Here is an 11268-nt window from a genome sequence, read left to right on the forward strand (position 1 = left end):
GATGTGAGTCAACCCTCAGAGGCTCCCCCGCAGCAGGGACAAAGTCCAGAAGTTGAATGTTTATAGAACAGAGCAGGGGTTACACAAACGTAAAAATAGCAGCTGAGAGAGTTGGAAGCCAGGAAGGCCCCGCGGAGTTTGCAGCTCGCTCTGCCCCGGGCTGAGCTCCGTCTTGCCGGACAGCGCGGCATGGCGGCGCTTGCGGGACAAAGTGGGGGGAATCCACGCGCACCTGCCCCGAGGGCCGGCGTGCGCGTGCGTGTGCGTACGCACGCGTGTGCACCTGGGGCTGCGTGAGCCCGCAGGGTTGTGCGTGTCCTCCGTGCGTGGGAGCGACTGTGGGGGGGCTGCAGGCTGTGCGTGAGGCTGGGGCTGTGCACGCGCGGGTCCCCCCGGCTGCGGGGGCGCGGGCGCGCGGCTCTGCCGTGGCGGGGGGGGGGGGCGCGCAGCGGCGGAGGGCGGCGCGCTCCCGCCCCTCCCCCGCTCGCGGCTGCCCCGGCGCCGCCGCCCCGCCCGGCCCCGCCCCGCCCCGTGCCCAGCCGCCGCCGCCGCCGCGCTCCGCTCCGCTCCGCTCCGCACGGCCCGCGGGGCAGCCGCGCCGCGCCGCGCCCACCGCGGGCCACATGGGCTGGGCTGCGCCAGCCTGAGCCCAGCGCACAAAGGCGGGCCGGGAGGCGACGGGCCGCGCCGGCAGCGCCGCCCATGCACCTTCGCCGCAGCCCGCCGCGGCGGCCCGTCCCCGGGCCATGAGGGCGGCGTAGCTCGGCCAGCGCCGCGCTCGGCTCGCCGCGCCGCCCTGCCGGAGGGCAGCCGCGAACCGGCGGAGCCGCAGCCGCTGCGGCGCGGGGCCCGGGGCCCGGCATGGCCGGCGGCGCGGGGGCCCGGCGCCGCGGCGCCTCCTGCCGGCCGGGCTGGGCGCCGCGGCCGCGCTGCGGCCTCCTGCTGCTGCTGCTGCTGCTCGTCGTGGGGGCGGCCGCGGGCAGCGAGGTCAACGCCGAGGTGAGCGGGGGCGCCGGGGGGCCGGGCGCTCGGAGCCCCGCGGGGCTGGGATCGTGCCCCGGGAAGACCCGCCCGTCCCGTCCGGTCCGGTCCCGTCCGTGCCGTCCCAGCCCTGCCCCGCGGGCCGCCCGCCGGCACGGGCGCGCTCGGGGGCCGCGGGGGCGGGGGCGCCGCCGGGCTCGCCGCGCCCGCCGTTGCTGCCCCGGCCGCCCCTCGCCCACCGGGCCGGGCCTGCTGGGCGGCCGCCGGGCCCCGGCCGGGGCGGAGAGGCCGGCGCCGGCGGGCGGATGCTGGCGGGGGAGAGGAGGCTCTTTGTGCCCGCGCTAGCTGGTGCGGGAGGAGGGGGTGAAAGGGCCTTTGATAAAGTCTCTGCTCCACCACCCTGGCTCTAAAAACATAAAGGAGAAAAGGAGGACGCCGATGCAGGAGGGAAGAGACCGTCAGAGCCTCAGCACCCAGCGGCTGCCCCGCCGAGGGCGACACTCCGTGCAGGCTGGCACCCGCTGGCGGAGACCGGAGGCCCCAGGCCTCCGTGATGGGGCGGGCGAGCGGGGGGTGACCCCCCGCTGCGTGCTGAGCCTGCTGTGGAGCTCCCTGGGGGCCGGCGGATCCCGCAGGACAGAAGCCCCTTTGTGGGTGAAGCGCTGGGCTCCCATGGCTCATCGCGCTGGCTGCAGACGGGGAGGGGGGTCCCGGGCAGCGGGAGCCGTGCTGCGTCGGCGGGGGGATGTGCAGCTCGACTCCTCTCCCGGCCGGCTCCGGCGAGGGCAGCCGAGAGCCTGGCCCCGCTTCCATCTCCGGCTCCATCTGGCTGCTGCTCCGCACGCTTTCCCGACCCTCCCGACCTCTCTCCGGGGCTCCGGTTTCGCCCTGGCCCTCCTGGCAGGTTGCCACCATGCCGTGCGGCCCCGGGGGCCTGGCCAGGGCCGGAGCGGTGGGCTGGGGAAGCAGCTCCTCTCCGCCTGACCCCAGCAGCTGAGGCCAGGCTCGCTGCTGGCCAGGTCTTGGCGTGGCGGAGAGGGTGCTTGGCCACCTCGGTGGGGGCACAGGTCCCGGCCTTTCGGCTCATGCCAGCTGCCACCTGCCAGGGATGTTTTCCATAGCCCAGGTGCTGCAGCTGCACCCCGTTTCCTTGTGCCCCCCCCCCCCCCCCCAGACCGGGTGTCATTTTCCTGCCTGGCCGAGCAGCCCCCAGGAGATCTGTGGGGGTTATTGCGGGGCCGGCCTCGCCTGGCGGGAAGGAGTGGCTGCAAGGGCCCCTGCGCTCTGGCTGGGCAGCCCAGGAGATTTTGAGGGCCGGTTTTTGCCTCTGCCGTGGGGCAGCTTTGCTTAACCTCCCTGCGTCCTTGTCCTCTCCACACGGCCGCGTGTAGGAGCGAGGCGTCACTGCTCCCCGGGACAGCGCTGCCTCCCTGTTTGTGCAGCACCTAGCACACCAGCTCGGTGCAGGAGGGGGGTGCTACCTCCATGCAAAAAGGAGAGGAACAGCACGAGGCCGTCTGAGCACGGGGCCCAGATGGGGGCTAGGGGAGGCTGCCGACGTGGGAAGGGGGTGCCGCGGCCTGCTCGGCGCACTCAGCCCCGGCAGGCTGTGCAGTGCAGGAGCATGGAGCAGCAGCGCCAGGACTTGAGGGCTGTGGAGGGGGGTGTTAGTTGGGTTGGGGCCCTGGAGATGCTCATTCAATGTGTTGCAGGCAAGTTGCCAGGCTCTGCACCTCAGTTTCCCCACACCAGCTTTGTGCTGGTGCTGGAGAGGAGCTTTGCTTGCTGCACGTGAAAGGCTCTGAGCACCGGTTGAATTCTTTTTTTCCCCATGTGGTGCCTGCAAAGGAGCTGCAGGGGCTTGACCCAGCACCCCAAGCACCCGCGTGTGGGGTAGAGCAGTAAACAGGCAGTGACGCTGCCTCTGCTTGGTATTCCCTGAGCATCTTGGCACAGCTCACCTGCAAGGGAGCTGCTGCCTTCCCCAGCTGGTGTTGGACAAGCACCGCAGGACAGATCCTGCTGTTGATGTTCCTTGACTTTGAGGCTCTTCCCCGTAGCCTGGGGTGGGGAGGGATCGTGCGTGTCCACCTGGGGCCTGCTGCTGCTGGGGGGTACTGAGCCACCTCACACTTCTGAAGGGCAGGGAAAGTGTGCAGGTACGGTGCTCGGAGCGGAGCCTGGCCCTGCATGGCAGGGAAAACTCAGCCTGCATCCCTCATCCTTTGGCTCCTTGGATTTGGGGCTGCTGGGGTCCTCAGGGCACCTGGCGCAGAGGCCCTGGGGCTCTTGGGGGTGCTGAGACCTGGCGTAACTCAGCAGAGCTCAGCGGCTTGGTGGTGGATGAGGCGAAGGGGCCAGGAGCCAGCCAGCTTCTCGCGGCAGGTCCTGGCAGCTCTCCCTGGAAACCCAGCGCAGGCAAAAGAGCTCTCGCTCGGCTCAGCAGGAGGTGGGAATGCACCGCAGATCCCGCGTGCCGTCTGTTCCTGCCCAGCTCCGGGCAAGGGCTGGGCCATCTCAAGCCGTTTCCCGGTTGGTGTCTGTGGCTGAGAGCTGTTGTCCCTGCGGCGAGTTTTGGGAACCCTTCCTGCATTGCACGCTGGAAGGGGTGATGCAGGGCCTGATCCGGGCTGCTGCTGATCCCCCATCTAGTGTCTGTAGTGGAGGTCGCTGCCTCCACGATGAGGCTGGGGTAGCCCTGTTCCAGGTGCTGCTCTGCCACGTGCCCCCCACCCCATGCCTCAGTTTCCCCCTGTAATCTTGGTCAGCAGGGCAAAGTGCTGCTCTTTTAGAAGCACCCAAGTGCCTGCCGTGGTCTTTACTGGCCCCCATCCCATCTGTATCCCTCAGCCCCACAGCACGCTCCCCTTGGTGCCTGTTCAGCATCACGGGAGCATCCCAAGATCCCCAGGCAACCTTTGGAGGTGGGCACCAATGGAAAAAGCGTCCTCCAGAAGGTGCTGAGCACCGCAGCTGCCCAGAGGCAGGCAGGCCCCTGCAGCTGGTTCCCTTCTCCCATGGGCCAGAACTCATCGGAGACAATTGCTGTCTCCCTTCCCATTGGGGTATTGAGCAGGTGGCAGTGGGCAGAGGGGGTCTTCGAATCTCCCCCTCTCCAGCCTGCCCTGGGCAGGGCCAGGGCTCTATTCCTGGTCTCTGAAGCTTTGGCTGCATGCTAAGACTTGCCCGGCACTGCCCACCTTCCTGTCATCCTGCCTGGATGCAGCATTTCCCCGCCGGCAGCTGGCACACTAAGCACCCTGCAAGCACAGACACCTGATCTCATCTGGCGAGGGGGGAGAGAAGGGCTGCTCTGGCTGGGCAGGCACATGCAGAGAGGAGAGTATGAGGTGCCAGCAGGTGGTGAAAGCAGACCAGAGGGGAGCGATGGGCTCGGGATGGACAGATCCAGTGCTGCCGGATGGATGCTAGGAGCTTTTTCTCCTGGGAGAGCTCCAGCCTGGGTTGGCAGTGAGGGTGTCAGCTTGAAGGGGAAGGTTCCCTTGTCCCTGCCTGTCAGCCCGTTCCCAGGGTGTGGGGAGCAGCCCGCCCTCTCATGCTCACCTCTCTCCCACAGGCCTGGCTCCGGCTCTATGGCTACCTGCCGCAGTCAAGCCGGCAGATGTCCACCATGCGCTCCGCTCAGATCTTCTCCTCTGCCCTCTCTGAGATGCAGAAGTTCTACGGGATCACAGTCACTGGCGTCCTGGATGAGGAGACCAAAATGTGAGTTTCTCCATGCACTGCCCTCTTGCTCGCACAGAAGGGAGCTCGACTCTCTCCTGTTCACCTCTTCCACAGGCCAGGTACCCTTAAAGGGAGATTGGCCCAGGGCCCACAGCACAAGTCCCCTTTTCCAGAGTGATGGAGAAGACTGGTCTGCTCTCAGTGCTCCGCATCACTCCTGTCATCTCCCGTTTGCAGTGAGCCCCTAAAGGGTATGGAAAGCTCTGCCTACGGGCCCCACGGCTCTGCCTGCACCAAGCACCTGCTGCGTGGATGCAGCCTCCCCTAGGAGCTGCATCCCTCCTCTCAGGGCCTGTGCCCCTGCAGCCAGGACATGTCCCCTTGCTGGCCCCAACTGCCATAATTCCTCAGGGTCCTTTGCCCCGGCATGGCACACTGAGCCCTCGCTTGATGCCCTCTTGGCAGGTGGATGAAGCGTCCTCGTTGCGGGGTCCCAGACCAGTTTGGGGTCCAGATGAAGTCCAATATGCGGCGGAAGCGGTACGCGCTCACGGGGCGACGCTGGAGCCAGAGTCATCTCACGTTCAGGTACCCGAGACCTCCAGAGCTTCCCCTGATCTCTGCCCGTGGAGAGTCGAGGCAGCGTGTACCCAGGAGGGATGGGAGAGGCCAGCGGGGTCCATGGTGGCATGGAAACGTCACTGGAGACCAGGTGCTCTTTTCATGTTGGCATCGGGGCCCCTGTGCCAGCATGTCCCCAGCACCCACCACGTGACAGCGTCTCCTGACTTGGGAACTGCTTGTGGCCACGGGGGGACCACCGGCTACGAGCCTCTCTGGGCCAAAGCAGCAGTGGGGTCAAGGGGAGCGAGCCTTGCCCTAGCCGCCCTGAGCAAGCATCCCTGCTCTTGTGCCCGTAGCATCCAGAACTACACGGAGAAGCTGGGCCGGTACCACTCGTACGAGGCCATCCGCCAAGCCTTCAGGGTGTGGGAGCAGGCCACACCGCTGGTCTTCCAGGAGGTGCCTTATGAAGACATCCGGCAGAAGCGGAAGAAAGAGGCTGATATCATGGTGCTTTTTGCCTCTGGCTTCCACGGAGACAGCTCCCCCTTTGATGGTGTGGGGGGGTTTCTGGCTCATGCCTACTTCCCCGGCCCAGGGATGGGAGGGGATACACACTTCGACTCAGATGAGCCCTGGACGCTGGAGAACACGGATGTGTCTGGTGAGCCAAGGCGGAGAGCTCGGGTGGGAAGGCGATCTGAGGAGCCCATCTGCCTGGGTTTAATCACCAGTGGGGCTGCTGGCACCGAGGCGACGTGTCACCCGGCAGGGTTTGAAGGGAGGGCGAGCTGGCGTGGACAGGGAGTGGGAGGAGAGCGGCTGCTCCAGACATGCAGTGCAGGCTCTGCTCTGGCTTGCTTGCAGAGTGGGCACTAGGTGCAGGGGAGTGGGGACAGGGAGCAGCCTCGTGCAGAGTGGCCCCTCAGCCCTTGCTGATGGCACCTTTCCCTGCAGGGAACAACCTTTTCCTGGTGGCCGTGCATGAGCTGGGGCACTCTCTGGGCCTGGAGCACTCCAGCAACCCCAGTGCTATCATGGCCCCCTTCTACCAGTGGATGGACACAGAGAACTTCCAGCTGCCCGAGGACGATCTCAAGGGCATCCAGCAGCTGTACGGTGAGGGAGCTCGCTGTACCGGGGCCTGGCGTCCCCCGGGACATGGCCTCGGCTGAGGCTTGTGGGTGCTGGGCCAGCCTGGAGGCTGGGTGCTGAGTCTTGGAGCCGTGCCTGGCACGTAGCGGGGAAAGCGAGGCAGTGGCCAGCTGGTATGCAATCACCCCCATCTGTTTTCTCTCCTGCCGTGTCCAGGTACTGCAGATGGGCACCCTCAGCCCACCAAGCCCTTGCCCACCGTGACACCCCGGAGGCCTGGTAGACCAGACCAGAGACCCCCCAAGCCTCCCCCACCAGGGAAACCAGAGAGGCCCCCCAAACCCGGCAGCCCAGACCGGCCTGACCAGTACGGCCCCAACATCTGTGACGGGAACTTCGACACGGTGGCAGTGCTGCGCGGGGAGATGTTTGTGTTTAAGGTATCCACTGGGACCCCTTCCTCTCTGCCCACCATGTGCCTGGGTCTGCCCCTTTCCCAGTGTGATACCTGCTCCCCCTGCTACCACGGGGCCAGCGCTAGGCCCTGCCACCTCGCGTTGGCTGAGGGTGCGGGGGTTCCTGGACAGAAGGGCCAAGCGTGATGATGGGTTTCAGTACCGTGCTTAGAGCTACCCTGGCAGCCCCTGCGCGGGACCCTGCCCCTCTGTGCCCACCCTGCTGACACCCTCTCTCCCCCCAGGGTCGATGGTTCTGGAGGGTTCGGCACAACCGGGTGCTGGACAACTACCCCATGCCCATCGGGCACTTCTGGCGGGGCCTGCCCGGGGACATCGATGCCGCCTATGAAAGGCACGATGGGAGATTTGTCTTCTTTAAAGGTGAGTGGGGCAGCTGGAGCTGGGGACGAGGGCTGAGCTGGAGGGTGAGAGCCCCCAGACCCACCTGGCCCCACGTCATGGCCCAATGCCCTCCAAGATGCCAAGTGCTGGGTATCTTGATCCTATCCTGACCTGCTTCTCCAGCCTGCCTGGCCCCAAGGCTCCTGGCAAAGGGTCAAGGTGGCCACAGTGGGAGTACTGCCAAGACAGGGGGCCAACAGAGAGCTTCTGGTGCCTGTCTTGGACCCGTGCGTGCCAGTGGGCTCTGTGCTCAGCACAGCAGGAGCAGAAAGGAGACCCTGGGCAGAGCAGGGCGATGGGCAGACAGCATCATGCCCCCAGCCCCATCCAGATGTGCACCCACCACAGCAGTTAGGCATCACAGCATCATCCACCTTCTCCGTTTCCTTCCCTGCCTAGGTGACCGGTACTGGCTTTTCCGAGAAGCCAACCTGGAGCCCGGGTACCCACAGCCCCTCACCAGCTACGGGCAGGGCATCCCCTACGACAACATTGACACTGCTATCTGGTGGGAGCCCACAGGGCACACCTTCTTCTTCCGCGGGGACAGGTGGGTGCTGCCCTGCTCCTGGGTGCTGGGGCTCCTGGGTGCTTCTCTGTGCTCAGCCTCTGCTGCTTCGGGCAAGTCTCTGTCCCTCCACGTGCCTCGATTTCCCCAAGGAAACCTTGTCTGGAAGGGGAATGATGTGTGCTTGGAGATGGGAGAGGGAGCACTCTGGATGGAGGAAGAGAGGGAGGGAGGGATGGGGTGGGGGACTGCTGGGCTGATGGCAGGTGGCTTGTTGGACAGAGGGATAGATTGGTGAAACCTGGAAAAATTGGGAGAAATTTGGATGGGTGGATGAAGAGGTGGGTCAGCAGGTGTACAGATGGATAGGAAGGCTGGAGCACCCATGCCACCTGCAAGGGCAGTCTTCCTCTCCCTTGTCTGCTCATGGCGCCCCTTCTGCCTCCCACAGATACTGGCGCTTTAACGAGGACACCCGCTCGGTGGACCCTGGGTACCCGAAGCCCATCTCCGTGTGGGTGGGCATCCCTCCCTCGCCCAAGGGTGCCTTCCTCAGCTCAGATGCCGGTAAGCAGAGGAGGACGGAGGGGTGGATGGGGAGGGGGGCTGGAGGACACGCAGCCTCCCCTTGCCAGCCTGTTGCTGCCCGTAGCCGACGGATGGGCACCCCGCAGCAGTGCCCATGCCCTGCCGGCTGGCCGTGGCCAGAGAGCCCGGACGCGCGGATGCGAGCCCACGCGATCAGGGTGAGAGTGGGATGCCACAGAGGCGGGGCAGAGGCCGAGGCCACCTCTCTGTGCTTTCTGCTCCTCGCTGTCCCATGGTGGCCAGCATGAGGCTGCTCTGTCCAGAAGTTACCGGAGCTGCCTGGCTGCTTGGGTACCGGCCCAGCCCCCCCGCACTCCTCTTTCCGCTGGGCGGGAAGTCCTGTTTCCTCTCCTCCGCTTCATGGGTGCCAGAACAAATCCTGGCGTCCGTGGGCGACAAGTGCTGGGGCACCCTGGGAAGGGAACCTCGGCTGCTCGCCCCTCACCTGTGTCTCTCCCCCAGCCTCGACCTACTTCTACAGAGGCACAAAGTACTGGAAGTTCGACAACGAGCGGCTAAAGACAGAGCCGGGCTATCCCAAGTCCATCCTGCGGGACTTCATGGGCTGCCACATGGAGCTGGTCCCTGACCCCAACCCCAGGTGGCCTGACGTGGACCGGCCGCCCTTCAACCCCGACGGGGAAGGGGGAGAGCGCCCTGGTGGTGGGGCTGAAGCCGAGGAGGACGAGGAAGAGGAGGAGGATGAGGAGGATTACGGCGAGGGTGGCCCCGAGCAGGGCAGCGACGTGGACGTGGTGGTGCAGATCGACGAGTACACGCGCACCATGAGCGTCGTCATGGTGCTGGTGCTGCTGGTGCTGCTGCTCTGCATCCTCGGCCTCATCTACGTCATCGTGCAGATGCAGAGGAAGGGCGCACCCCGAATGCTCTTGTACTGCAAGCGCTCCTTGCAGGAGTGGGTCTGACCCCGGCCCCTTCCCCAACTCCCTCCCACCACCATGGTGCTAACGACGAATCTGACCTCCCCCCTCGCCCCAACAGCCTATTTATACCGAGCGGTTCCTCCCACGACTGGCTCAGCCCCCTCCACCCCACCCTTGCTTGACGTCTCTCAGGCTTCGGAAAGCGGAGGGGACACCTGTGTGCCCCGAGCCAGGGTGAGGGGCTCCCCGACCCTCCCCCCAGCATTTGTGTAGCCGGGCTCCGGACCGACCACATTGTGACTATGGGACGTTTGCCACCTTCAGAAAGCGCAAGGAGCTGGGGGAAACCGGGCTGGAGGGAGTCTTAGCCCCACAGGTTCACGAGGGTCCTCCTTGCTGCTCCTCGGCATCTGCCTTGTCGCAGCACGCCCTGCTCTGCGCCTCTCGCAGTGTCCCCCTGTGCCGGCGTGCCCCGTGGCAGCTCTGAGGGCCAGCACTGGGGGCCCTGCACCGTGCCTGCGACCCCAACAGAGGCGGTGAGCCGGGGCACGTTCACCTGCTGGACTGTGGACTCTTGTTTCCGTGCCAAGTGAGGGTGAAGAGGCTGGGATTGGGTCCAGCTCCCTGCCCGAGCCTGGGGACTGCTCCTGGCACTGCTCATCTCTGCCATGAGCTGGCAGGTCTCAGCAGCAGGCACCCCTTGAGCTGCCTGCGCCTGTAGCCAGGTTGGGCCGCATGTCCGGCAGAGAAGCGCCGAGGGAAAGGGAGGGCTGAGCTCGCTGTGATTTATTTCCTGTTTAACTGTTTGTAGCTGGGAGACGGGGTGCGGGCGGGGGGGCCGTGGTCCGGGATGCAGTGCCTAAAGATAGCACGCGGCTTGGAAACCTGACCTGGGAAAGCATGCGAGGGGCTGGCGCCCTCTCCCCGCACGCTCCCCCCGGGGCTCACAGCCAGCAGGAGCCGGGGGGACGCAGCCGTTGCAAACCGCCCGCTGGCTCCGGTTCAGCTCCTTCCTCCTCCTGCTTCCGAAACAAACCCAAACCTCCAGCCGCTGTGGGAAAGCGGCCCTTGGCTGTCACCCGTGCCGGGGCGCTCAGCCTTGCGCGAGGGACCTGCTCCTTCGTCGCGGCAGTGCGGGCCTGGGCGCCTCGCCTTGTACTTGCATTAAAGAGGTCGGGTGCGTGGAGAGCTGCGGTGCCGTCCTTCCCCCGGGCTGGGGGTGGGGGGGCCACGGCGCCGGCACCAGGGACGGGCAGCGGTTTAGCACCTTTAGCCAGGGCGGTGCAGCCAGCGCCCCCAGGGCTGGCGTTTTCAGGGGGTCGCCCGAGCGGCCGCTGCTGCATCCCGGCCCCGCGCGGCCCCTTGGTGGTGAACAGAGCCGCCTTTCACGGGCACCCTTGCCCGGCAGCTGGGGCGGAAAGACCTCGCCGGGGAACACAGCGCGCCTTGTTCTGCCCTGCCGCAGGCGTTTTGGCTTCGCCCGCGGCAGCGCTGGTGCCCCTGCAGCCCCCTCGGGGCGCTGCCCCCCCAACCGGGGCCGATGTGGCTGCGGGAGCTGGGGTGCCATGGCCTGGGTGCAGTCGCACCGCTGGCTCCCGCGGCCGGGCTGGGGGCCGATTTAGGAGGCCCGTGGCACTCTGCTTCCCTGTGTTTTCCCTGCCCTTTTCCTGTGGGAAAGGGTCTTTTGCATCCTGTCCCGCCACCGCTTGGGACAGCAGCGTTTTGCCGCAGGAGATGAAAGCAGGCGGAGTCGCGAGTGCTGTGAAGAGCAGAGAATTGATCTCAGGGAGTGGGCAAGGGTAGGCCGTGGGGGAGGAAATGGGCTTTATCCAGGGAAAAATGTTACTCAGCCTTTAATGAGACCCCACCGGTCCATGAGCCCTTCCCAGCAGTAAATTACCCGGAGCCTCTGCCAGCTAATTACTTTACAAGGGAAGGCTGGGCGCTGGCCCCCGCCCCGCTGCCCCGGCGGGGTCCCTGGCGGCACGGCCAGGACAGCCAGCGCCCGCGCCTGCCTCGGCCCCAGCAGAGGGGCCCAGCCTGCCGCCCCCCCCACCCCGGCCACCCCCCCAGCAGCCGCGCAGGGACCTGCGAGCAAGTC

General features: G+C 66.3%; 1 protein-coding gene across 2 annotated transcripts; it reads left to right on the forward strand.

Annotated features, from left to right (window-relative positions):
• The first annotated feature begins 861 nt into the window (after positions 1-861).
• On the forward strand, positions 862-10353 carry MMP15 (matrix metallopeptidase 15). 2 transcript variants are annotated; one of them, XM_068955360.1, is made up of 10 exons: positions 862-999; positions 4559-4707; positions 5134-5256; positions 5589-5896; positions 6190-6351; positions 6544-6767; positions 7028-7166; positions 7587-7737; positions 8147-8262; positions 8746-10353. In XM_068955360.1, exons 1-10 carry the CDS (start codon positions 862-864, stop codon positions 9207-9209), a joined length of 1974 nt encoding a protein of 657 aa, XP_068811461.1. In that variant the 3' UTR covers positions 9210-10353. The 2 variants fall into 2 exon arrangements, with proteins under 2 accessions (XP_068811461.1, XP_068811460.1); XM_068955359.1 differs by lacking the exon at positions 862-999 and adding an exon at positions 3087-3513.
• The last annotated feature ends 915 nt before the right edge of the window (positions 10354-11268 follow it).

Source organism: Struthio camelus, chromosome 10 (genome assembly GCF_040807025.1).
Source record: "Struthio camelus isolate bStrCam1 chromosome 10, bStrCam1.hap1, whole genome shotgun sequence".
NCBI lineage: Eukaryota > Metazoa > Chordata > Aves > Struthioniformes > Struthionidae > Struthio > Struthio camelus.